We start from the raw sequence: 26,660 nt of genomic DNA on the forward strand, positions 1-26,660 counted from the left end.
GCAGACAGAAGAGGCAGGCAAGCTGCGACCGGCACACACACAAAGAGCACTCTCCCTCACACACACGCACGCACACACACACACACACACACACACACACACACACACACACACACACACACACACACACACACACACACACACACACACACACACACACACACACACACACACACACACACACACACACACACACACACACACACACACACACACACACACTCACACACACACACATTCTCTCTCTCACACACACACACTGCCCAGAGCTCCTCCAACCAGAGCTGGAACCTTTCAGCCCCAGGTGAAAAGACAGAAAGCGGAGGAGGGGAGTGGAGGCCGGCCAGAGGAAGAAGAAGGAGAGGGCAGGGGGGATCAGTGAGAAGAAAAGAGTGAAAGACAGAACAGAGCAACCTGTTCGTGAGATCTGGGACTCTGCTGAAGAAACCGTGGGAGCTGGGAACACAGGCTATAGGATGGTTTTGCTGTCCTCTTGCTCCAGGTACATTTTCTGCAAAAACCTTTTAATAGACTTATTTATATTGTGATTGTTGTACCTTATCACACCTTGTTACTGAGAAGTGTATGTTTTATTTTTTATTTTTTTGCCATGGCAGAAATGTTGTTTGAGGGTTCTGTAGGGAAGTAGGACCTTTATTTAACAAGCCAGGAGCGAGGGCTCTTATTCGAATGTATGAAAACAACACAAGTTTAACACTAGATGCCCAGTGTGTGACTGCTGTTTGGCTGTTGTTGTCTGTGTTTGACCAATCACATACTTAGTGAAAGGGTGAATGTTCACCATGGATGTTGTTGTGATTCTGTCACATACGAATCACTCAGGAAAATTACGATTGTGTCACGTGTTGATCTCTGAGAATGATCTTGTGGTGTTTGGTCAACACCCCAGTGGTTCATATACATATCTAAACCTTCACCTTCGGGTTTAGTTTTTCATCGCTTTCTGTGGCTAATCTCAGCATTTGATTTTATGACATTCAGAGATAGTATGGGTGTCCCTTTATATTCCTCTCTGTCTCTGTTTTGAGTGTGTTGTTGAGTGTGTTGATGAGTGTGTTGTTGGGTGTGTTTACAGGACAGGAACATATTGAGTGCATGTGTCCCTGGAGCACTCACACTACATTCCTGCCCCTGCCTGGTTGGGGTGGGTGTGGAGGGAAAGAGGGTAGTGCCGCGGGCTCGGTTATACACATACAGGTGTAGGATCTTAATTAGATCCCTTTTTTGTTGATGAGAGTGTTCCTGCACCGCAGGAAATGCAGATGAGCTTTACATACATTCACTGAAAACACACACTCTCACATAGGGTTGTTTTAACAGTATCAGACTTTTCATGTAACCTACTTTTGGCCTGCTAAAACCATAACCACCGATCAAAAGCAACATTATGGACTAAACCTTCAAGTCCTGTTGCTGTAGGATTAATTTGCTGCGACAATATAGATCCTACATCCGTGCAGGACACATTCCAGCAAGTCCACCCTCCCTCCTATTGAGACACTTCTGTGGTCTCACAAACCAACATCACCTTGTTCAGGTGTTTTGGTTCATTTTTGAATAGCAGAAATGAACCATTGGTTCATAGTGGTTATGTGACTACTTTTATTTATTTAACTAGGCAAGTCAGTTAAGAACAAATTCTTATTTACAATGACAGCCTAGGAACAGTGGGTTAACTGCCTTGTTCAGGGGAAGAACAACAGATTTTTACCTTGTCAGCTCAGGGATTCTAGCAACCTTTCCGTTACTGGCCCAACGCTCTACCCACTCAGCTACCCATTTAATGTGGTTGCATTAACCACCATCACTGCTTTTCTCTTGAATCTTTAAAGCTCTAAGATTATGCGCCATTGTTCTGCCTTGAGCTCAGCATAGCCTTATTTGGAAGGTTAACAAAATTAGAGAATAGAGAGCAGTGCTAAATTTGTAACAAGGTTTAATGTCGAGGCCTGGGAGTGTGGAGCGCCACAGTTCAGAGGTGTCCCATATTTGCAGGGGTAAGCTAAGCAGCTGCAGCCTTACTCTTTTCCATCCTAGACATCCGGCCAGGAACCAGAGACACTGAGCGAGGTCAAAGGAAGCCCAACCAGAGGAAAAAGAGAGGTTTCCGTATTTAAACACAGGCTGAATGGGATCTGCCTCCTCCAATTGTTCTCCCTTTTCATCAGCCTTTTTGAGTTGGAGGGTGTTCCTCAACAGCATAGATACCAACCCAGCAAGGATGTTCGTTGAGTGTTAGATTCTGTATTTGTTATTTTGAGCCAATGTTAAGACATTCATGCTACAACAGACTCTTTCTGAACACAAAAAGTCTACAATCACACGTGATGAAGTTATGAAAACATTGTGCATTGTAAGAAATAAATGCATGTGTCTGATTGAAATGGTACAGTGAAAGGCAAGAACAATGTACAGAATCTGTTCTGAAAACATTTTATAAGCATTTTGGGAACGTTTTGAGACCCAGAAAAAGTTTGCTGGGACGGGCACTCTTTTCTGACTTGCACTGACATGATGAATCACTGCATTGAGCATATCAATCATTCTTCTCCCTTTCTGTCCGTTCCCAGAGGGAGGGAGTCTCTGAAATGTTATCAAGTCGTCAAACAGGTTACTTTTCTCTACAAGAAGCGCCCTAGTTCAATCCTATGAAACTCTGCATTTTCACAAAGCCCTATTTGTTATGTCATGTTAGGAGATATGGATACATGAGCAGTGAGCTTGGCACTGAGAGTTTGTGTGGCTTTATCTCTGGAGCCGGGTTAGGCGCTCCCTTCTTGGATTTCTGTTCCTTTGGTAAACCACAGGATTGCCATTCCGGTGGGCCAACTCCCTCCCTCTATTCAGTGTAGAAGCGGTGGCTGGGCTGTTCCGCTCTCTCCATCTCCACCCTCTACTCTCTCAGGCTGTGGTGGTTCTGCCCTCTGCAGAGGACCCACTCTGCTATTCTGGCATGCTGGAGCAGGTTGTCAGCGATATAGGGAGGATGGCTCGGCTGCTACAGATGTAGGTCTGATTCTGAACAGATAATCCACAAAACATCCCTAAGGCCTAAAAATGACTATGGAATGGTGTAGGTTATTCAATTGAAATGCACTTCCTTGCACTGGAGTCCCACCTAATATGTCATCCAGTCTGTTAACCAGTTTTGTTGTTAGGTTGGAGTGAATGATGGGAGTGGCTTACAGGTTCCATGCAGAGGTGGAGCTGGAAGGGGCCAGTGTTTACAGTGTAAACAAAGTAGAGAGGGATAAAGGGAATAGCTGGCCAGTGATTTTTTTCTCTTTTCCACTTCTCTATCTTTCTCCCCTCTCTCTCTTTATCTCTAAACCCTCTTTCTCTCATTTTCTCTTTCTCTAAATTCTCTCAATCTCTCATCTCTCTTTCTGCCCACTGCAGCAACAGACACAGAAAGGATATATCACATGACTAGTCCTGCCTTGTCCCCTCTCCCTCCCCAGAGTTATTTTTGATTGTCAGTCCTTCGTCACTGGTTAATTACCTGAGCAGTGAGCACATCTGATCACGTAGTAGAATCAGGTTAGGCCAGAAATACAAGCCAGACACGTTGTAGCATTAGCAGACGTGCTCTGTGGGCTGTTCTACTACTGGTCTATGGGAATTGCTCAAGCTGCACTGTGTTGTTCTAAGAGAAGTTGGTGCATAAGACAAATCTATTGAGAGGATAAACCTGTACAAGAACATGCTGTATGCAGTGTAGTGTTAAAATGCACTGTCATTGTGTTTGACTACTGGTATTTGGGCCTGCACACAATGGCAAGCATTATGCAGAGTGTCAGTCATTAGTAATAATAAATAAAGCCGTTCAATCTACCTGCAGAATACTGATATAAAAACATAGCATACAAATGCAATGTATTTTCATTTTCAGTGTTGAAATAGGCAAATACCACCATTTCCCTTAGGTTAAAGAGAGTTGTGTTTCCTTGAGTGGTAGACAGTGTGTGGTTTAGCGTTGTGGTCTAAGATAAGAGAGACATATATGTGTGTGGGTGTGTGTCTGTGTGATATTCTCAAGATGTGAGACAAAGAGGGTTCACTTGGTTTCTATGTCAACATCTTTTGACTCCTCTAAATTGGCATTGAGGAGAGAGGTCAACTCGTTCTCACTTTTTAAACAAGACCAAAACAGGCTATGATGTCAAAATGGATATGGAATTTTCCTATTGTGTGTAAGGTGAGGTCTGTTTATGCACATGTGTGGGCGTGCATTGTATGTGCATGTATGTGTCCTTTCAGCTGATCTAAGGTCAGTTTTGACCCCTAAGGATTACAGTTAGTACAAGGGTATTAGTGTAGGGTATGCTGCTCCCAGATCTGTGATGAGGAACAATTTCCATCGCGAGCACATCCTGTTTCATGATGTCTGGCCTGCCACGGACTGGTCGGTGTTATGATATATTTTGGCATGTTGCTGAGAACAACGCTACTTTTTCCTGCTTCTCTCTTTGTGTACGACCCAGCCCAGCCAGCCCAAAGAGAGGAAGGAACAACCACTAAACTGTCACACTCGCAAATCAAGCAATGCAGATATTCATTAAAATCCTGAAAATAAGGGTTAGCCAAATGATTGACTGGGACAGACAAACACGCAGAGGAGAGGAGAGACAAGGTATTTATAGGATGTTTAAAGCTTAGGAAAGGCTTCCGGTGCTGTGATTTTTCACCAGTCAGGGAAAATCTGTAATATTTACAATGACCATGAAAAACACCATGAAAATATCATCCTCTACCAAATGACATTATACTCAACCATTATACTCTACCAAACTAGCTAGTTAGTGCAACAAGAGGTGACGACGCTTGCCAGAGACCTGAATACTCCCCAAGATAATACCTAGGGTTTAGCTTAACAGGCTAACACAATGTGGTGACATGCATAGTCAGAAAAATCATTTAGGAAAGCTAAAAGGGAACATATGACATGTTCTGCTTTTTTCCTGACATAACAGTTGTCCATTTTAGGGCTTGAAACAGTACATTTTAAGCCCTAAAATGGACATGCATATCAACCAAATCAAATGCATTCCACCCAACTTCCTTAAAGGACTTATATGAAACTTCTAAATGGAGAACAGCATTATCATGACATGTCATTTCCACATTTGCTGGATTGACAGATGTCCAGATATGTCACAAGCAGTGCTGTCATGATATAGAGCTATAGGGGGTTGAATATTATATCTACTGGTAGTGTGTGTGTGACCACTTGGCAGCGGGGTAATCTTTGAAGTTAAACATTATCTGTTGACAATGGGCGTGTGGGTCGTGGCCATCGAGAGATCTGCCGTGTTTGCTGAACATATTCTGTAGTGTTGGTGCTTCAACTGGAATGACCTAATGTACACATTCACATATACAGATATACCATTTGATAGTGACAAAATCATGTGTACTGCAATATGTATATGTATATTTAAAAATGTGAAGATGTACAGTTGAAGTCGGACGTTTACATACACTTAGGTTGGAGTCATTAAAACTAGCTTTTCAACCACTCCACAAATTTCTTGTTAACAAACTATAGTTTTGGCAAGTCGGTTAGGACATCTACTTTGTGCATGACACAAGTCATTTTTCCAACAATTGTTTACAGACAGATTATTTAACATATAATTCACTGTATCACAATTCCAGTGACTGTGCCTTTAAACAGCTTGGAAAATTCCAGAAAATTATGTCATGGCTTTAGAAGCTTCTGATAGGCTAAATGACATCATTTGAGTCAATTGAAGTTGTACCTGTGGATGTATTTCATGGCCTACCTCCAAACTCAGTGCCTCTTTGCCTGACATCATGGGAAATCAAAATGAATCAGCCAAGACCCCAGAAAACAATTGTAGACCTTCACAAGTCTGGTTCATCCTTGGGAGCAATTTCCAAACGCCTGAAGGTACCACGTTCATCTGTACAAACAATAGTACGCAAGTATAAACACCACGGGACCACGCAGCTGTCATACCGCTCAGGAAGGAGACGGGTTCTGTCTCCTAGAGATGAACTAGAGATGATTGATTTGCGAAAAGTGCAAATCAATCCCAGAACAACAGCAAAGGACCTTGTGACGATGCTGGCGAAAACAGGTACAAAAGTGTCTATATCCACAGTAAAACGAGTCCTATATCAACATAACCTGAAAGGCCGCTCAGCAAGGAAGAGGCCACTGCTCCAAAACCGCCATAAAAAAAGCCAGACTACGGTTTGCAACTGCACATGGGGACAAATATCGTACTTTTGGAGAAATGTCCTCTGGTCTGGTGAAACAAAAATGGAACTGTTTGGCCATAATTACCATCATTATGTTTGGAGGAAAAAGGGGGAGGCTTGCAAGCCGAAGAACATCCCAACAGTGAAGCACGGGGGTGGCAGCATCATGAGGTGGGGGTGCTTTTTTGCAGGAGGGACTGGTGCACTTCACCAAATAGATGGCATCATGAGGGAGGAAAATGATGTGGACATATTGAAGCAAAATCTCAAGACATCAGTCAGGAAGTTAAAGCTTGGTCGCAAATGAGTCTTCCAAATGGACAATGACCCCAAGCATACTTCCAAAGTCGTGGCAAAATGGCTTCAGGACAAGAAAGTCAAGGTATTGGAGTGGCCATCACAAAGCCCTGACCTCAATCCGATAGAATATTTGTGGGCAGAACTGATAAAGCGTGTGCGAGCAAGGAGGCCTGCAAACCTGACTCATTTACACCAGCTCTGTCAGGAGGAATGGACCAAAATTCAACCAACTTATTGTGGGAAGCCTGTGAAAGGCTACCCGAAACGTTTGACCCAAGTTAAACAATTTACAGGCAATGCTACCAAATACTAATTGAGTGTATTTAAACTTCTGACCCACTGGGAATGTGATGAAAGCAATAAAAGCTGAAATAAATCATTCTTTCAACTATTATTCTGACATTTCACATTCTTAAAATAAAGTGGTGATTTACTCTGATTAAATGTCAGAAATTTTGAAAAACGAAGTTTCAATGTTTTTGGCTAAGGTGTATGTAAACTTTCGACTTCAACTGTATATGTACAGAACATACTGTATATCTACAAGAACAGTAAGGTAATGCAATACCTTTGTAAAATATGAGTAATGTAGTGAACCAATTTTTATATTTTTTTGTTCCCTTTAGGAGGGCTGCAGTGGAGCCTTGACCGTCCTTGGGGAAAGAGAGGGGGTGTGGCCACAACAGACACTGCCACGGCCACCACGCTGCCACAATGTCCTCCTTGGTGTGCAACATGGGGCTGGTGCTGGTAGAGTTTGAGTACGAGTACACGGGCCGCGATGGGGGCCTGGTGTCCATCAAGCCCAACGAACGATACATCCTGCTGGCCAAGACCAACGACCACTGGTGGCACGTGAGGAAGAACGAGCAAGCAAGGCCCTTCTATATACCTGCTAAATACGTCAAGGAGCTCCCCGCAGAGATCCCATCCCCGCTGGACTTTGCTGACCCACCCAGTCCCGATTTGGTCCCGGTTCCTGGGCCGGTGCCAGTGCCAGTCCCAAAGCACTCCGTACCAGACCGGGCAGAAACGAGGGCAGGAGATGAGGTGACTATCCGTCTCCGCTCCCCGAAGAGACATCAGAAGACTGAGCACCGGATGTCCACATTTGGCGTACCCTTAGAATTCCACGACCCGTCTCCCAGGGCGTTGAAGAGCGGCGAGCTGACCGACTCTCTGCCGGGCCTTCACTCCACCGTTGCCCTTGAGGTCCCCTTAACAGTGCCCTCGCCTCAAGCCAACAATAGTGCCAAACACAAGAAGCAATTAAACCTGAGTTCCGGTGTGCTCTTTGGCTCTTCCCTGTCGGTGGAGGAGCCTCTCTCCCTGAACCCCCGAGCCCCCAGCTTCAGCCCAGCTGACCCCCTCCAACGGCCCTCCCAGGCCATCCCAGTGGAGAGGTCCCTCATCCCTGATGCCGAGGTCACCGGTGGCGGGATTCCCCATCAGGAACCTCTGAACGAGCCGGAATGTCCTCTGGAGCTGGAGGAGGGAGAAAATGAGAAATCTAGTGTGGAGCCTGAGGACGAATCGAAGGAGGACACTGAGAATATTTATGAATCCATATTGGACCTGAAGCTGGATGAGTCCCCTATAATAGTGGAGAAGGCCCCGACAGTGAGTCCTGCTGCTGTGGCTGAACCTACACCTGTTATCACTCCCACTTCTCCAACACAGACACAGGTAAAAGTATTATCTGTAAAGTGGTTGTAAGTAGTGAACCTGCAGTGCGACTTGCCTATTTGATCGCATTGGGGCCACAGTCTTTCCCTCACACTATGTATGTGCCTATGAAGGGATGACTGTTGATTAAAGGTGAGGCCCTTCATTACATGGGGCCTTTACTGGGCCTTTTACAGTTCATAGAGTAATAGTATCAAATCAAATCAAATCACATTTATTTATATAGCCCTTCGTACATCAGCTGATATCTCAAAGTGCTGTACGGAAACCCAGCCTAAAACCCCAAACAGCAAGCATTGCAGGTGTTGAAGCACGTTGGCTAGGAAAAACTCCCTAGAAAGGCCAAAACCTAGGAAGAAACCTAGAGAGGAACCAGGCTATGAGGGGTGGCCAGTCCTCTTCTGGCTGTGCCGGGTGGAGATTATAACAGAACATGGCCAAGATGTTCAAATGTTCATAAATGACCAGCATGGTCAAATAATAGGTCTGGGACAGGTAGCACGTCCGGTGAACAGGTCAGGATTCCATAGCCGCAGGCAGAACAGTTGGAACTGGAGCAGCGGCATGGCCAGGTGGACTGGGGACAGCAAGGAGTCATCATGCCAGGTAGTCCTGAGGCATGGTCCTAGGGCTCAGGTCCTCCGAGAGAGAGAAAGACAGAGAGAAAGAGAGAATTAGAGAGCATACTTAAATTCACACAGGACACCTGATAAGACAGGAGAAGTACTCCAGATATAACAAATTGATCCTAGCCCCCCGACACATCAACTACAGCAGCATAAATACCAGAGGCTGAGACAGGAGGGGTCAGGAGACACTGTGGCCCCATCCGATGATACCCCCGGACAGGTCCAAACAGGAAGGATATAACCCCACCCACTATGCCAAAGCACAGCCCCCACACCACTAGAGGGGTATCTTCAACCACCAACTTACCATCCTGAGACAAGGCAGAGTATAGCCCACAAAGATCTCCGCCACGGCACAACCCAGACAGGAAGATCACATCAGTGACTCAACCCACTCAAGTGACGCACCCCTCCTAGGGACGGCATGAAAGCACACCAGTAAGCCAGTGACTCAGCCCCTGTAATAAGGTTAGAGGCAGAGAATCCCAGTGGAAAGAGGGAAACCGGCCAGGCAGAGACAGCAAGGGTGGTTCGTTGCTCCAGAGCCTTTCCGTTCACCTTCACACTCGTGGGCCAGACTACACTCAATCATATGACCCACTGAAGAGATGAGTCTTCAGTAAAGACTTAAAGGTTGAGACCGAGTTCGCGTCTCTGACATGGGTAGGCAGACCATTCCATAAAAAATGGAGCTCTATAGGAGAAAGCCCTGCCTCCAGCAGTTTGCTTAGAAATTCTAGGGACAATTAGGAGGCCTGCGTCTTGTGACCGTAGCGTACGTGTAGGTATGTACGGCAGGACCAAATCAGAGAGATAGGTAGCAGCAAGCCCATGTAATGCTTTGTAGGTTAGCAGTAAAACCTTGAAATCAGCCCTTGCCTTGACAGGAAGCCAGTGTAGGGAGGCTAGCACTGGAGTAATATGATCAAATTTTGGGGTTCTAGTCAGGATTCTAGCAGCCGTATTTAACACTAACCGAAGTTTATTTAGTGCTTTATCCGGGTAGCCGGAAAGTAGAGCATTGCAGTAGTCTATCCTAGAAGTAACAAAAGCATGGATTAATTTTTCTGCATCATTCTTTGACAGAAAGTTTCTGATTTTTGCAATGTTACGTAGATGGAAAAAAGCTGTCCTTGAAACAGTCTTGATATGATCGTCAAAAGAGAGATCAGGGTCCAGAGTAACGCCGAGGTCCTTTACAGTTTTATTTGAGACGACTGTACAACCATTAAGATTAATTGTCAGATTCAACAGAAAATCTCTTTGTTTCTTGGGACCTAGAACAAGCATCTCTGTTTTGTCCGAGTTTAAAAGTAGAACGTTTGCAGCCATCCACTTCCTTATGTCTGAAACACAGGCTTCTAGCGAGGGCAATGTTGGGGCTTCACCAGGTTTCATTGAAATGTACAGCTGTGTGTCATCAGCATAGCAGTGAAAGTTAACATTATGTTTTCGAATGACATCCCCAAGAGGTAAAATATACAGTGAAAACAACAGTGGTCCTAAAACGGAACCGTGAGGAACACCAAAATGTACAGGTGATTTGTCAGAGGACAAACCATTCACAGAGACAAACTGATATCTTTCTGACAGATAAGATCTAAACCAGGCCAGGTTTAGATCTAGACCAATTTGGGTTTCCAATCTCTCCAAAAGAATGTGGTGATCGATGGTATCAAAAGCAGCACTAAGGTCTAGGAGCACGAGGACAGATGCAGAGCCTCGGTCTGATGCCATTAAAAGGTAATTTACCACCTTCACAAGTGCAGTCTCAGTGCAATGATGGGGTCTAAAACCAGACTGAAGCATTTCGTATACATTGTTTGTCTTCAGGAAGGCAGTGAGTTGCTGCACAACAGCCTTTTCTACATTTTTTGAGAGGAATGGAAAATTCGATATAGGCCGATAGTTTTTAATATTTTCTGGGTCAAGGTTTGGCTTTTTCAAGAGAGGCTTTATTACTGACACTTTTAGTGAGTTTGGTACATATCCGGTGGATAGAGAGCCGTTTATTATGTTCAACATAGGAGGACCAAGCACAGGAAGCAGCTCTTTCAGTAGTTTTGTTGGAATAGGGTCCAGTATGCAGCTTGAAGGTTTAGAGGCCATGATTATTTTCATCATTGTGTCAAGAGATATAGTACTAAAACACTTGAGTGTCTCTCTTGATCCTAGGTCCTGGCAGAGTTGTGCAGACTCAGGACAACTGAGCTTTGAAGGAATACGCAGATTTAAAGAGGAGTCCGTAATTTGCTTTCTAATAATCATGATCTTTTCCTCAAAGTTCATGAATTTATTACTGCTGAAGTGAAAGCCATCCTCACTTGGGGAATGCTGCTTTTTAGTTAGCTTTGCAACAGTATCAAAAATACATTTTGGATTGTTCTTATTTTCCTCAATTAAGTTGGAAAAATAGGATGATCGAGCAGCAGTGAGGGCTCTTCGATACTGCACGGTACTGTCTTTCCAAGCTAGTCGGAAGACTTCCAGTTTGGTGTGGCGCCATTTCCGCTCCAATTTTCTGGAAGCTTGCTTCAGAGCTCGGGGATTTTCTGTGTACCAGGGAGCTAATTTCTTCTGAGAAATGTTTTTAGTTTTTAGGGGTGCAACTGCATCTAGGGTATTGCGCAAGGTTAAATTGAGTTCCTCAGTTAGGTGGTTAACAGATTTTTGTCCTCTGACTTCCTTGGGTAGGCAGAGGGAGTCTGGAAGGGCATCAAGGAATCTTTGTGTCGTCTGTGAATTTATAGCACGACTTTTGATGCTCCTTGGTTTGGATCTGAGCAGATTATTTGTTGCAATTGCAAACGTAATAAAATGGTGGTCCGATAGTCCAGGATTATGAGGAAAAACATTAAGATCCACAACATTTATTCCATGGGACAAAACTAGGTCCAGAGTATGACTGTGACAGTGAGTAGGTCCAGAGACATGTTGAACAAAACCCACTGAGTCGATGGTGGCTCCGAAAGCCTTTTGGAGTGGGTCTGTGGACCTTTCCATGTGAATATTAAAGTCACCAAAAATGAGTTTTTTTTTTTGTATTGTAAATGTTAGCAACACCTCCGCCTTTGCGGAATGCACGGGGGATATGGTCACTAGTGTAACCAGGAGGTGAGGCCTCATTTAACACAGTAAATTCATCAGGCTTAAGCCATGTTTCAGTCAAGCCAATCACATCAAGATTATGATCAGTGATTAGTTCATTGACTATAATTGCCTTTGAAGTAAGGGATCTAACATTAAGTAGCCCTATTTTGAGATGTGAGGTATCACGATCTCTTTCAATAATGACAGGAATGGAGGAGGTCCTTATCCTAGTGAGATTGCTAAGGTGAACACCGCCATGTTTAGTTTTGCCCAACCCAGGTCGAGGCACAGACAATGGGGATAGCTGAGTTGACTACACTGACAGTGCTAGTGGCAGACTCCACTAAGCTGGCAGGCTGGCTAACAGCAAATAGTTGGAATAGCATATCAAGTCAGACAGGTAACACTGTGGGCAGGGTGCAGAAGAACCTGTTCACAGATGGTGGACATTTTCTTTCCTCCATAACTTAAGATACCACAGGGAGGCACTGTCTTCAACTAAATGTTGTTGAGGAAATCAAGGTAGTTCCTGGCAACATCCACATATTCAGCTTCTGCCCCCAAGCCATAAGACTGCTAAATTGTTTGCTAAATAGTTAACCAAATTGCTACCCGGACTATCCGCATTGACCCTTTTTGCACAAACTTTTTGGCTCATCATATGCGCTGCTACTACAGTTTTTATCTGGCATAATATTGCTAGTTATATGTTTACACAGTACATGACCAAAAGTATATCATTGCAAAATTATGGGCAATAATATGTGGTTGGTCCCCCATTGCTGCTATAACAGCCACCACTCTGCTGGGAAGGCTTTCCACTAGATGATGGAATATTGCTGCGGGGACTTGCTTCCATGCAGCCGCAAGAGCATTAGTGAGGTCGGGCACTGATTAGGCCTGGCTCGCAGTCAGTGTTCCAATACATCCCAAAGGTGTTTGATGGGGTTGAGGTCCGGGCTCTGTGTAGGCCAGTCAAGTTCTTCCACACCGATCTCGACAAACCATTTCTGTATGGACCTCGTTTTGTGCACAGGGGCATTTTCATGCTGAAACAGGAAAGGGCCTCCCCTGAACTGTTGCCACAAAGTTGGAAGCACAGAATCATCTAGAAGGTCATTGAATGCTGTATCGTTAAGATTTCGCTTCACTGGAGCTAAGGGGCCTAGCCCAAACCATGGAGATAAGGCGCATAGCTCCAGACCATTATTCCTTTTCCACCAAACTTTACAGTTGGCACTATGCATTGGGGCAGGTAGCGTTCTCCTGGCATCCGCCAAACCCAGATTTGTCCGTTAGACTGCCAGATGGTGAAACGTGATTCATCACTCCAGAGAACGCGTTTCCACTCCTCCACAGTCCAATGGCGGCGACCTTTACACCACTCCAGCCGATGGTTGGCATTGAGCATGGTGATCTTAGGCTTCTCGGCCATGGAAACCCATTCCATGAAGCTCCCGACAGCTCGGTACTGGCCCCCTGTGTATATAGGCAAGTTATTGTTACTCATTATGTATTTATTATTAAGTATTTTACTTTTCTATTATTTCTCTATTTTCTTTCTCTCTGCATTGTTGGGAAGGGCCGTAAGTAAGCATTTCACTGTTAGTCTAAACCTGTTGTTTACGAAGCATGTGACGAATGCTATTAAATATTCAAGTTAAAACATCAGGAAGAGATTTGTTTACCGTATTTCTGTTTGGTAACTTGACTTTTTCACTGAAAGTTTCAGTCAACTGATTCGTTGAACAAGTTCAACTTCTCAGCTATAGTCCAGTCTTGAATCTGTGACTCCTCAATTGCCAATAGTGGTGAAGGAAGTGTGTTCAAAAGAAAAGAGCGGGAATACAATGGTGATCAGCATGACCCCCTGCTGTCAGTGACATCACACACAATAGTCAGGAGAAACACATGAGGTTCTGTCTGCTAGCGTTAGTCATGAGGTTGTGGCCAGTCCGTTTAATGCTTTGGCCACAGAGATAATGAAATAGGGAGGACAGAGGAAACCATGGAAGACAAAAGAAAAGAGGGTCAGTTACAGGCCGGCACTGCTGAGGTAACGTCAACGGAGAATATGTTTTTTTGAGCCGTGGTGGCAGGAAGTGGTGAGTTTGACTCCAGGGGAAGAGGGGAATTAATCCAGGACGCTTTTCAAGTTTTCAAACATATGAAAATGTAAAAGTTCTCTGGTTATACCAATCACACTCACAGTGATTTAAAGAGCTGTAAAAAAAAGTGCATGAACATGTTTTTAGGTCAGATAGAGTAATAGGAAAATTATAGGAGAGACGGGAGGATCTAGGTCAGGGTTGTTCAGTGGGCGATTCCAAGCCAGCGGGGGTGATCTTGCAAAGAGATTGTTTTGGCAGATCTCGCATACAAACTTCAGCGAAAGGATGGTTAACATGCTTTTTACATTTGTATCACAAACAATTTTTTTGAAAATCACGATGAAAGTGGCCATTTTACATGCCTCCTGTAAGACCCTATTGTAACGCTCATCATGGGTGGAAGAAGAGGAGGACCAATGCACAGCGTGGTAGTTTTCATATTCTTTAATGAAACAACTGAACACTGGAAAACAAAACAAATGAACAGTCCTGTACGGTGAAGAAAAACACAGAACAGAAAATAATCACCCACAACTCAAAGGTGAAACCAGGCTACCTAAGTATGGTTCTCATTTAGGGACAACGATTGACAGCTGCCTCTGAATTAGAACCATACCAGGCCAAACACAGAAAACCAAAATTATAGAAAAAAGAACATAGACTGCCCACCCCAACTCACGCCCTGACCATACTAAAACAAAGACAAAACAAAGGAACTAAGGTCAGAACGTGACACCTATAACCTGTGAACTGTACATGATACAGACAACATCTTGGTGTCATTATCCTCCTTTATAGTGTGCTCTAACATATGGAGTATGTCTAGATTCTGAAATAAAAATGTTCACATTCATTTGTTCATTAAAATAATTTATAAGCTATCCTGAATCACTGCTTTACATTGAACTGCAGAGATGATATGCATTACACCGCAGTCTAATGTTGTGACTTGAAACAACACGACAAAAGACACGTCAAACAACATATTCACTTATGGGGCAAGATACTTTGAAATACACATTTCCCTCATAAAGCCTGAACTTCTTCTCCCAAAGGAACTTTATCAGGCTTGGATCTGACTGGGAAGGGAGATATGTTATGATGCAGGAACCATGCAATTACAACGCTCAGACACAAGTATGTTGTGCAGAGAGGAGGGTCAAAGGCTTCAGATCTCTCATAGGCGCAAAGAGACAAACTTATTCAGGTGTCAAAAGTGGAGTCCCATGGTTTTGTCAGGTTTGGATTACAATTGACAGGCATTTATGTCAGAAGTTCGTGATCTGGTGACACTGAGAATGCAATAGATAGAGCCAGGGTAAGTTCAAAGTTCATGCTGTTCTAATGTAGTTTAAATATAATAAAAAAGTAGTTTCATGTTTGACTTTCGAGTCATTATTGCCTGTTTTAAATTCCCTGATGATAATTTAAAAAAAATAGAATCTGCATTTTATGTTTGAGCTGCTGCACCAGTGTTAAGTTAACAATTGAATGTGTGTAACGCTCTTTGTCCTGCCTACTATCTGTGTAAAGTAATTCACATATAACCATTCTATGTAATCAATATCTTATCTTTTTATTGATTACTCAACTTTTGACACTTCTTGTTACAAAACTGGTTGACATTGAATACATTTTGAGCAGAACTGAAGTCACCACATGCCTATAGACTGCTGGGGAATATCTGAACCTGCACAAAGATTAGTAACCTTGGGTTACATTTTAGTCAACATAGTACTACTTTTAGACTGCAGTGGAGGCTGCTGAGGGGAGGACGGCTCCTAATAATGTCTGGAATGGAGTTCATGGAATGGCATTAAACACATGAAAACCATGTGTTTGATACCATTCTGTTCACTCCATTCTGGCCATTATTAGCAGCCTTCACTATTTTAGAGGTATTTGCTTCATTCTCACCTGCACAGTTTGATGTCTGTTATGTTTAAGCAGGTACACAGAAGCCTGAGTTCCAGTATGAAACAAACTGAAGTGTCTTTAAAACATGGCCACTCACTAAAAAGGACTCTATGGATGTCTGCACAATAACAATCGGTTGGATTTCAGCCACATTCAGTGTCTGTTCACCTCTTTGCGTTTGACACAAAATAAACATTGTGTGATTCCTAGGTTTCGGCTTTTGATTCTGTGGCCTTTGGTCAAGTGACTTGATATAGGTTCTACATACAGCAATAAACAATAAACAATCATGTTTGTTATATGGAAGCCGAACTGTAGGTGACAATAAACAATCATGTTTGTTATATGGAAGCCGAACTGTAGGTGACAATAAACAATCATGTTTGTTATATGGAAGCCGAACTGTAGGTGACAATAAACAATCATGTTTGTTATATGGAAGCCGAACTGTAGGTGACAATAAACAATCATGTTTGTTATATGGAAGCCGAACTGTAGGTGACAATAAACAATCATGTTTGTTATATGGAAGCCGAACTGTAGGTGACAATAAACAATCATGTTTGTTATATGGAAGCCGAACTGTAGGTGACAATAAACAATCATGTTTGTTATATGGAAGCCGAACTGTAGGTGACAATAAACAATCATGTTTGTTATATGGAAGCCGAACTGTAGGTGACATTAAACAATCATTTATCATGGCTGAGAAACATGGAATCATTCAATTACATTTGGAGTAGTGGACATTATATTTAGAACTTGACAGCCAATGAGCTGGTCAACTTCTGTAAGCAGCTCCATAAGGAAGAATCCATGATCATTTATAAAGCCTGTATCCCTTCCACATCATTTAAGGTATGCACCCCTTAACCTGATAACCACCCAAGCTGTATGAGTTAAAAACTTCACGCTCTATATCCAATTTCAGAAATGTCGATAAATTAGCTTTTATTGTTTGAAGAAATTCTGAAAGAGATTGGTCTGTTTTTTTCACTTTCTAATCAAGGCATGGGGTTGTTCAATGACAGACATGTATTTGTTTCAAATCTATCACTTGATGGTTTAATTTCAGAGACAAAAAATCTTATTTTTTGCAAAATATTATATATCCACCTCACTCTTAGATAAATAAGTAGTACTGCTAGGTTTAACACAGTTAAATATGACAAATAACTACATGTTGTATAAAGAAATGTACAAATTATACATTTGTGACATCAATATATACAAACATTGTTTCGTCATTGCTTATCCAGAGCGACTTGCAGTAAGTGCCTTCATCTTAAAATTGCTGGGTGAGACAACCAGATATCACAGTCAAATATACAGGATACGAACATTCCATTCCGGCTAAAGACTGGATATACTGTATAATAAAAAATTAAAAAACATTTTCATACACATCTAAAATCTATTAATAAAAAAATCTGAGAACAGTAATATTTTACACACACATGAAGGTACCCATAAGCAACCAAATGTGAACAATTGGTGGATATAGCATTTTGGAAATAAACTCTTCATGAGTGGGTGAACTTTTCTTCTTGCCTTAATAGCTAAGTAATTCTAAATGTAGCCTGTGTCTGACTGCAACATCGTGAAAATAAATAACTGCTAGATGCTTTGTGGTAGAGGTATAATTAGCAACATACATATTGGACAGGATGTAACATGCAGTATGACTCAATGAGCTTTCGATCATCTGATCATGTTTCACTCACAGTACTATGACATTTTATATAGCTCTTAAGCAATACATGCACTCTTCTCTGTTTCTGTCACTCAGTAAGTGATACAAATCAAATCAAATTGTATTTGTCACATGCGCTGAATTCAAGTCTATGACTTGGGTGGCTGGAGTCTTTGATCATTTTTAGGGCCAAAAGTTGCAAGATTGAATCGTTGAAGTGACAAGTTAAAAAATCTGTCGTTTTGCTCTCAACGGTGCACCTGTAGAACGTTTTGAGGACCCAAGTCAAATCTTTTCAGTCTCCTGAGGGGGAATAGGCATTGTTGTGCGCCCTTCATGACTGTCTTGGTGTGTTTGGACCATGATAGTTTGTTAGTGATGTGGACATCAAGGAACTTGAAGCATTCGACCATCTCCACTACAACCCTGTTGATGTGAATGGGCCCTTCTTTTCCTGTAGTCCACAGCTCCTTTGTCTTTCTCATGTTGAGGGAGAGGTTGTTGTCCTAGCACCACACTGCCAGGTCTGTGATCCCCTCCCTATAGGCTGTCTCATTGTTGTCGATGATCAGGCCTACCACCATTGTGTCATTGGAAAACTTAATGGTGGTGTTGGAGATGTGCGTGGCCACGAAGCCGTGGGTGAACAGGGAGTAAAGGAGTGGACTAAGCACGCATCCCTGAGGGGCCCCTGTGTTGAGGATCAGCGTGGCGGATGTGTTGTTTCCTACCCTTACCATCTGGGGGCAGTCCATCAGGAAGTCCCGGATCCAGTTGCAGAGGGAGGTGTTTAGTCTCAGGGTCCTTACCTTAGTGATGAGCTTTGAGGCCACTATGGTGATGAATGCCGAACAGCATTCTCATGTAGGTGTTTATTTTGTCCAGGTGGGAAAGGGCAATGTGGAGTACAATAGAGATTGCGTCATCTGTGGATCTGTTGGTGTGGTATGCTAATTGGAGTGGGTCTAGGGTTTCTGGGATGATGGAGTTCATATGAGCCATGACCAGCCTTTCAAAGCACTTCATGGCTACAGACGTGAGTGCTACGGGGTGGTAGTCATTTATGCAGGTTACCTTGGCATTCTTGGGCACAGGGACTATGGTGGTCTGCTTGAAACGTGTAGGTATTACAGACTCGGTCAGGGAGAGGTTGAAAATGTCAGTGAAGACACTTGCCAGTTGATCAGCACATGCGTTGAGTACACATCCTGGTAATCCATCTGGCCCTGTGGCCTTGTGAATATTGACCTGTTTAAAAGGTCTTACTCACATCGGCTAAGGAGAGCGTGATCACACAGTCACCGGAACAGCTGGTGCTCTAATGTATGGGTCAGGGTTGCTTGCCTCAGAGCAAGCATAGAAGGCATAAAGCTTGTCTGGTAGGCTTTCAATGCTAGGCATCTAGCGGTTGGGTTTCCCTTTGTAATCCGTAATAGTTTGCAAGCCCTGCCACATATTGAGCGAGTCACTGGTACTTCCTGCTTGAGTTTTTGCTTGTAAGCAGGAATCAGGAGGATATAATTATGGTCAGATTGGCAAAATGGAGGGCGAGGGAGAGCTTTGTACACATCTCTGTGTGTGGAGTAAAATTGCACACGTGACATGCTGGTAGAAATTAGGTACACCCACCCAGCCATAGTACCCAGTTAGCAGCACCGCTGGGCCACTGTGTTTACAAAACAAAGGAGGAGCCCTTTCCTGTACTGTAGGGCTGCAAGCCTTGCCCCAAACAACTGGAAACAAACACACACAAACACATGTTTCCATAATCCGCTCCAATAGGCTAGCCCCCATGCCACGCCAGGCCGCACACAAACACTGACACACATACACACTCAAGTTTTTGAGCAGAACTGTTTGCAGAGCTCCTGAATCCTGAAATGTTCTCATGACATAATTATTTAATTAGCTAAATGTAAACAGGCGATTGAGTAAAGATACTCCCTTCAGTGCTTCTCAATTACACGCACACATGCTTTTCTAAAACGTTATTATTTAGTTATGCAAGGTATCAGTGTTGTGTTGGCTGCAATCTGTGCATTATGTGTGCTCGCGATCTATGCAGGCAAGAGAGGGTTAAACTGAGGAACATCGCAACCACTCCCAAGACTTGCTGCTGCTAGGCAGTGGCTTTACCTGTACCGTAGCGTACCTGACAAGGCATGGAGTGTGTGAGTGTACAGTGTGGAATAGTGAGGTGAATACTGTACTTTAAAACTGGATTAAGGGAAAGCTGAAGTCTATAACTTCTAAATGATATCTTTGAAGGATAGTCTACTCTACATTGAGCCTGGGATTAACCAAACACACTTTAAACAGGTAATTTGCCCTTTTTATGGTCGTGTTTATTGCTCCGTTTGTTGTTTAGATTTGGATTGAGGCTTTCCTCTGTTTAAATAGGATTTTATGCGCATTAATAACTACTAACTGTAACAGTTTTAATAAATGTATTATACATGTGGTGTAAATTACAGTGATTCAGAGTAAGCATTCATTTCTATCAAATTTCATTTTGGTCACTGGCAATAGCCTGGTATTATTTGAGCACACATTACATTTTTGAAAACATGACCTTCCTCCAGTTGACTTATCTTGTCAATATACTGTATATTTGTACATGAAAATGACATAGACCACAGTGTCGGTCAATGACCTCTGACATACACAGTGTTTGACCCTCAGATGCAAAATAGCTCAGGTATAGACTGTGATTATGCATTAGCCCAGACCATGATGTTCTTGTTCTGTAGGGGGGTATTTATGTAATGCTCTATAGGCTACTCACTATTACTCTAAATATCTACAGGCTGAATATGGGTCCATAACTCTTGTCTATTTAGATCTTGATAGTGTCAGCTGTTTTTTCTTCAGTTTATCAATATGAGGAATTGATGAGTCAGTCCACTGGTGATTGAATGGAAAAGCACATCAACCAGTAAACCATGTGGCACTCACTGCCATGCAGCATTCAGTCACCTCATCTGATTTCTAAGGTCAATACTGAGTGAGCGTTCGAAGATTTAAGATGAAGACAGTATAAAGCGAGACTGAGATTATGCTCTTATATAGTTCCAATCTGTCCATATACACTGAGTGTACAAAATATTAGGATCACCTTCCTAATATTGAGTTGCATCCCCTTTTGCCCTCAGAACAGCCTCAATTCATCAGGGCATGGACTACAAGGTGTCGAGACCATTCCACAGGGATGCTGGCCCATGTTTTATTTATTTGTTTACCTTTATTTAACTAGGCAAGTCAGTTAAGAACAAATTCTTATTTACAAGGACGGCCTACCTGGGAACAGTGCCTTGTTCAGGGGCGACAGATTTTGACCTTGTCAGCTCGGGGATTCGATCCAGAAACCTTTCAGTTACTGGCCCAACACTCTAACCAATAGGCTACCTGCCGCCCAAAATGTTGACTCCAATACTTCCCACAGTTGTGTCAAGTTGGCTGGATGTCCTTTGGGTGGACCAGTCTTGATACACATAAGAAACTGATGTGAGTGAAAAACCCAGCAGCGTTGCAGTTCTTGACACACTCAAACCGGTTCTCCTGGCACCTACTACCATACCCCATATTTTGTCTTGCCCATTCACCCTCTGAATGGGACACATACACAATCCATGTCTCAATTGTCTCAAGGCTTAAAAATTCTTTAACCTGTCTCCTCCCCTTCATCAACATTGATTGAAGTGGATTTAACAAGTGACGTCAATCATAGCTTTCACCTGGATTCACCTGGTCAGTCTGTCATGGAAAAAGCAGGTGTTCCTAATATTTTGTACACTCAGTGTATCTCTATTCCACTACAGTGGTTTTACAATAGTACATTTTAAACCTTCAAGTGTCAATCAGTTGTAGTTCATTTTAAACTGTAAAGTGTCAATCAGTTGTAATTTCTCGAATATTCTGGCATATTATATGCAATTACGTTGTCATAAATGACACATTGGGTACAGTATGTACATCCGTAATTGTCTTTGACTTCCTTGGTCCTGTTTATGCAGTGTCAAAAGGCTTGATGTAATTGTAAGTGTGATAATATTATGATGACGGGCATGACAAGGTTGACCCTGCCAGGGAGAAGGGGTCAAACTACAAGGGAGGAAGGCCATCTTGGTTTCCATTGCTTGTAAATATCAATCATTGACAATGAGTCACAAGCAGAAAGTTAATACTTGACCATAACCTGCTTGGATACACGCAGCCAGGAACATAATGTGATGTAAAGGTGTGATATCTCTTCTCCTTCTGTGACAGCAGTCATATCCTAGAGAGATTACAAAAAGTCACTATATTGCCACTATCCACCTAGGCTCCAAACAAATGGTTGGCATGACAGGTATTGCTGACTGACAGACAATGTTCACGTTGCTGTGTGTGAACCAGTCATTCTGGTATCCTTTCCATTTCGTTTGGTTTGAGGAGGCTGGTATGCTATTTAGCTTGGAGGCTTTAGCGCATAAGAAACAATGTGCTTCGGGTTGATTGAAAGAATCATCACCACAATCACTTTTATTACTATTACGCATCTGTTATTAAATATCATTTTAGATTCTTCTGCTACACGCACCTGCACTTGTAGCTTATTGTTGTGTTGCTACTGTAAAGGAAGAGGGGAAGGCTAAGCTTCATTCATATCTTCTTTAGAAAAACTGGGGCTTTCCACAGGCAGGTTTTGATGTTTTAACCTGAATGTGTAGCCAGTAGTCACTGCCACATTCCAAAACAACTCTCCAACCACAAAGAAGAACTTATCAGGTGGTGTTAACTGAAACCTGAGAGTGGGTGTTTGTTTATAGTTTTGCTTGCATATTTACTGCTGGCCATGCTCTGCGTTGCCCAAGGTGTTTATTACTCTGTCTAATGAAACAGAACTGTATAGTGATTATTAAATAATGATTCTAGGATCAACCTCTTGCCTGCAGCTTTGTAACCCAGATGGTTTCTAGGGTGTGTCTGTCGGAGGTACCATTTGAATAACAAAACAATTATGTTGGTACAAGAGTATGGAGTTCTTTTTATGATGTTGTCATCTGTTGCGTTATGCATACAGATACCCACCTTCCTAATATTGATTTGCATCCCCCTTTACCCAGAACAGACTCAATTCATTGGGAAATGGATGACAAGGTGTCGAAAGCGTTTCACAGGGATGCTGGCCCATGTTGACTCCACCCTCTGAATGGCACACATATACAATCCATTTCTCAATCGTCTCAGGGCTTAAAAATCATTATTTAACCGGTCTCCTCCCCTTCATCTACACTGATTGAAGTGGATTTAACAGGTGACATCAATAAGAGATCATAGCTTTCACCTGGATTCACCTGGTCAGTCTGTGTCATGGAAATCGTAGGACTTCCTAATGTTTTGTACAATCAATGCCAGCTGTTCATAGGACATGAACAGTGGGCAGACTCGCGTATCACAGGTTGACCTTTAGGTACCACGGAACCACAGCTTCTGACAGACACCTATACGCCCATGTGTGGTACACAGAAGAGTCTTGCCGATACCAAAGAAACCTTACCTCTGAGCCAGGCTTTTCCTTTAAAGCTATTATTTCATGAAGAATGTCTGTTTTACAAGGTGCGAGTTGGGCAACCCGAAAACAGTTATTCCCTGGTCTCTGGCTTTTTCAGTGTTTCTTAAAAACTTATTCAAAGCAACAACAAAAAAAAGCCCCTCTTCAAGCCAGGTAGTAAGAAGGAAGAAAGAAGGAACTGGTACATGGTCTGAAAAACCTGTGGTATGTCCTTGCCAATACTTCTGCTTTTGGATCTACTAGTTAAAATGTTATATCCCCTGATGGGATGCAACATATTTGATCATCACGTTGTTCGAAGAGGTGCCTTTTTCAGGGAATATGACCGACATGATCTTCAAGGCTTGCCGTAGCTTCAGACACAGGCTTGTGACTTTTCTGGGTGTCTCCAAGGTAAGTACCTAAGGGTGTGCATCCCAATTATGGTATTTTCCTTCACTAATCTAAGACTTCATGGTCATTTCACTCAGCCTGTCCTAATATTTGTGTCTGTGCCAATTGAATTACATGTTCAATTCTATGCCTGCAGTACTTAGCCTACATGTGAGGGCGACAGGTACAGTGCCCTAGAGGTTAAGAGCGTTGGGCCAGTAACCGAAAGGTCGACTAGGTGAAAGATCTGTCTGCACTTAACCTTAATTGCTCCTGTAAATCGCTCTGGATAAGAGTGTCTGCTAAATTACTCAAACGTAAATGTGGCCTATAGTACTGTATTTAGCTGTGACATCATCTGCGTTGTCGTTCAAACTTCCCCAGTCTTTATAGATTTTTTATCATGTCTGGCTCATGTTGAAATGTGCTTGTGTTTGTCAATGAAGTAACGGTCTGCCACACAGCTCCCTGTGGTCTACTCCACTCCACGTGGTGGAAATCTCCTCTGTTTGAGATGTGATGTTTTGCTCTTCACTTCCACACCCCTGAGATGTACTGTATGTAGGGTTCGGGAAAGACATTAACAGGACAGATCACTTTTTTGGATGCAGATATTACTGACGTATGGCCATTTCCACTAAACATGAAAAAAGGCTTACAATTGAATGTCGATGTTGTCTGTACTCTTTTAAGAAAGAAAATAACACTCAAAAGTGAGATCCACATGTAGCTCTTTAAATGCATGCACTTTGTGGGATGGGCATATTGTGATGAGTTTGGTAACACAGCCTATTCGAACAAAGGGGTTGGGAGAACGATATTTGATCCCAAGTCAGTGCTTTGTTACTTGATGGGAGTAAAGGGAGGTGCAGGTAGAGAGAACTTTTCCCCCTCTGTCTTTTGTGTTGTGGAGGATCTCACGGATTGTTCTCATAGGGGCTGATGGGGCCATTGGCTTCACCACAAATAAGGTGAGTTTAGGTAGTACTACGCAGGCAGTCAGTACTCTGTTCATATAGAGCACAAGATATTATGGACTGGTGGCTCGCTGGCCTTTAGGACGGGGGGTGAAATGTTTCTTCCTCCTCATGTTATTCCTGATGACTGACCTGTGACCTCTCTTTCATCTCTGTCTCCAGGCGGAGAATGCCAGCCCCAACACTGCTGTTTACGCCAACGTCACAGAGCTGAAGAAAAACATCCCACAATCCCCTCCGTTAGAAGCTCTGAGTCCTGACTTGCCCCTTACCCAGGAGGGATGGCAGGTGCACACTGACAAGGACAGCGGGAAAGAGTTCTATTACCTCCCAGCCACGGGCCAAACCACTTGGGCCGACCCCCGCAGCACCCTCCCCTCCACAGACATGGAGCTGCCCAAGGAGGCGTTGGCTATCCCAGCCCTGTCCATGGCCCTGTCCCCGGCCCTGTCCCCGGCCCTGTCCCCGGCCCTCCCAGCCCTGTCCCCGGCCCTGTCCCCGGCCCTGTCCCCGGCCCTTTCCCCGGGCCTGTCCCCGGCCCTGTCCCCAGCCCTGGCCCTGTCCCCGGCCCTGTCCCCAGCCCTGGCCCTCTCACCAGCCTCATCCCAGGGTTCCAACTGGGAACAGGGGTTTGATGAGACCACCGGTCGAAACTACTTCTATAACCTCACCTCTGGGGCCACCTCCTGGGGAGCTCCGGAGCCCATCGCCCCCTCCTCTCCTGTTACTGAGCCTCCCGTGCTGAAGCTCCCAAACAGAGGACCGGTAGGGGTTAGCTTATACTTTATTTGACTAATATGGCCATTGTTTCAAGCTCATCAACAGATAAGGCTTCTAAAATATTGTTGACTGCTAAAGCAGAGTCTCTGTCAGACACCAGCGCATTAACATCTGTTTCATGGTCTTGAGGGTGTCTTGTTGTGTTAGTTCATTAGCTAGTTATGTCTAAAGCCTGCTATGGCATACACATGCTTTTTGCTGTTTATTCACAAAGTGTTACTAGCGAAGATACTAAGAACGTTTGCCATTTGAGCAGAATCGCTAGCATGTTATGAACCATGTCATAAACCTTTTAGAAATTGGCCACTCAGTTTGAGTTCCATCTTAAAAACATTGACAAATCTTCTGTTCCTCAGCCCCCTCTCCCAAAGGAAGACTACCTGACAGAAGACCACGAAGCTCCAGACACCTCCTCCTCGGTGTTCCCCAAAGACATCCTGCCCATGCCGCAGGCTAAACTGGCTGTCATACCCCGGGCCATTCTAGACAGTGTCCCGGCGGGCTGGAAGCGCTCCTTGGAGGCAGATGGGAAGACCGTATTCACCAGCGAACGCACACAGGAGCAGGTAAGTGTATTGAATGGAGGTCTAGTGCTTTGAAAGGGGAGCGGTTTGAGAAACCATGCAGTGTGTGTCATACACTGTTTTGTCCTGTGTGTGTGTATCCTGGCAGTGGCTCAAGTCTGTGGATCAAGAAGGAAAGACGTACTACTACCTGAGAGACGGCTCCAGATCCCAGTGGAACCTTCCAGCAGAGGTGAAGAGAAGCAATATTGTAATTTCAAGGAATGATTGAGTGGCTTTTTACCAGGTCTCAAAGAGCTTGACAATGTATGGGGCAACTCTGTACTGCACATATAGCTGAAGTCGGAAGTTTACATACACCTTAGCTAAATATATTTAAACTCAGTTTTTCACAATTCCTGACACTTAATCATAGTAAAAATTCCCTGTCTTAGGTCAGTTAGGATCACCACTTTATTTTGAGAATGTGAAATGTCAGAATAATAGTAGAGAGAATGATTTATTTCAGCTTTTATTTCTTTCATCATATTCCCAGTGGGTCAGAAGTTTACATACACTCAATTAGTATTTGGTAGCATTGCCTTTAAATTGTTGAACGTGGGTCAAACGTTTCGGGGAGACATCCACAAGCTTCCCACAATAAGTTGGGTGAATTCTGGACCATTCCTCCTGACAGAGCTGGTGTAACAGAGTCAGGTTTGTATGCCTCCTTGTTCGCAAACGCTATAGCATTGACGTCAGGGCTTTGTGATGGCCACCCCAATACCTTGACTTTCTT

At 43.5% G+C, this 26,660-nt stretch overlaps 1 protein-coding gene across 4 annotated transcripts in view; it reads left to right on the plus strand.

The window, feature by feature from the left end:
• Positions 1–26,660, plus strand: part of LOC115110527 (rho GTPase-activating protein 27-like) — a 35,552-nt gene continuing 8,892 nt past the window's right edge. For 2 of the 4 annotated variants that reach the window (XM_029636264.2, XM_065010139.1), the window contains exons 1-5: positions 5–502; positions 7,176–8,235; positions 24,741–25,343; positions 25,715–25,924; positions 26,031–26,114. In XM_029636264.2, coding sequence (XP_029492124.2) covers positions 7,264–8,235; positions 24,741–25,343; positions 25,715–25,924; positions 26,031–26,114 — 1,869 coding nt within the window. In that variant the 5' untranslated portion in view covers positions 5–502; positions 7,176–7,263. Of the gene's footprint in view, positions 503–7,175; positions 8,236–24,740; positions 25,344–25,714; positions 25,925–26,030; positions 26,115–26,660 lie in introns of all 4 variants that reach the window. The other 2 variants (XM_029636266.2, XM_065010140.1) reach the window with 2 other exon arrangements.

This window comes from Oncorhynchus nerka, linkage group LG26 (genome assembly GCF_034236695.1).
Source record: "Oncorhynchus nerka isolate Pitt River linkage group LG26, Oner_Uvic_2.0, whole genome shotgun sequence".
Classification (NCBI taxonomy): Eukaryota; Metazoa; Chordata; class Actinopteri; order Salmoniformes; family Salmonidae; genus Oncorhynchus; species Oncorhynchus nerka.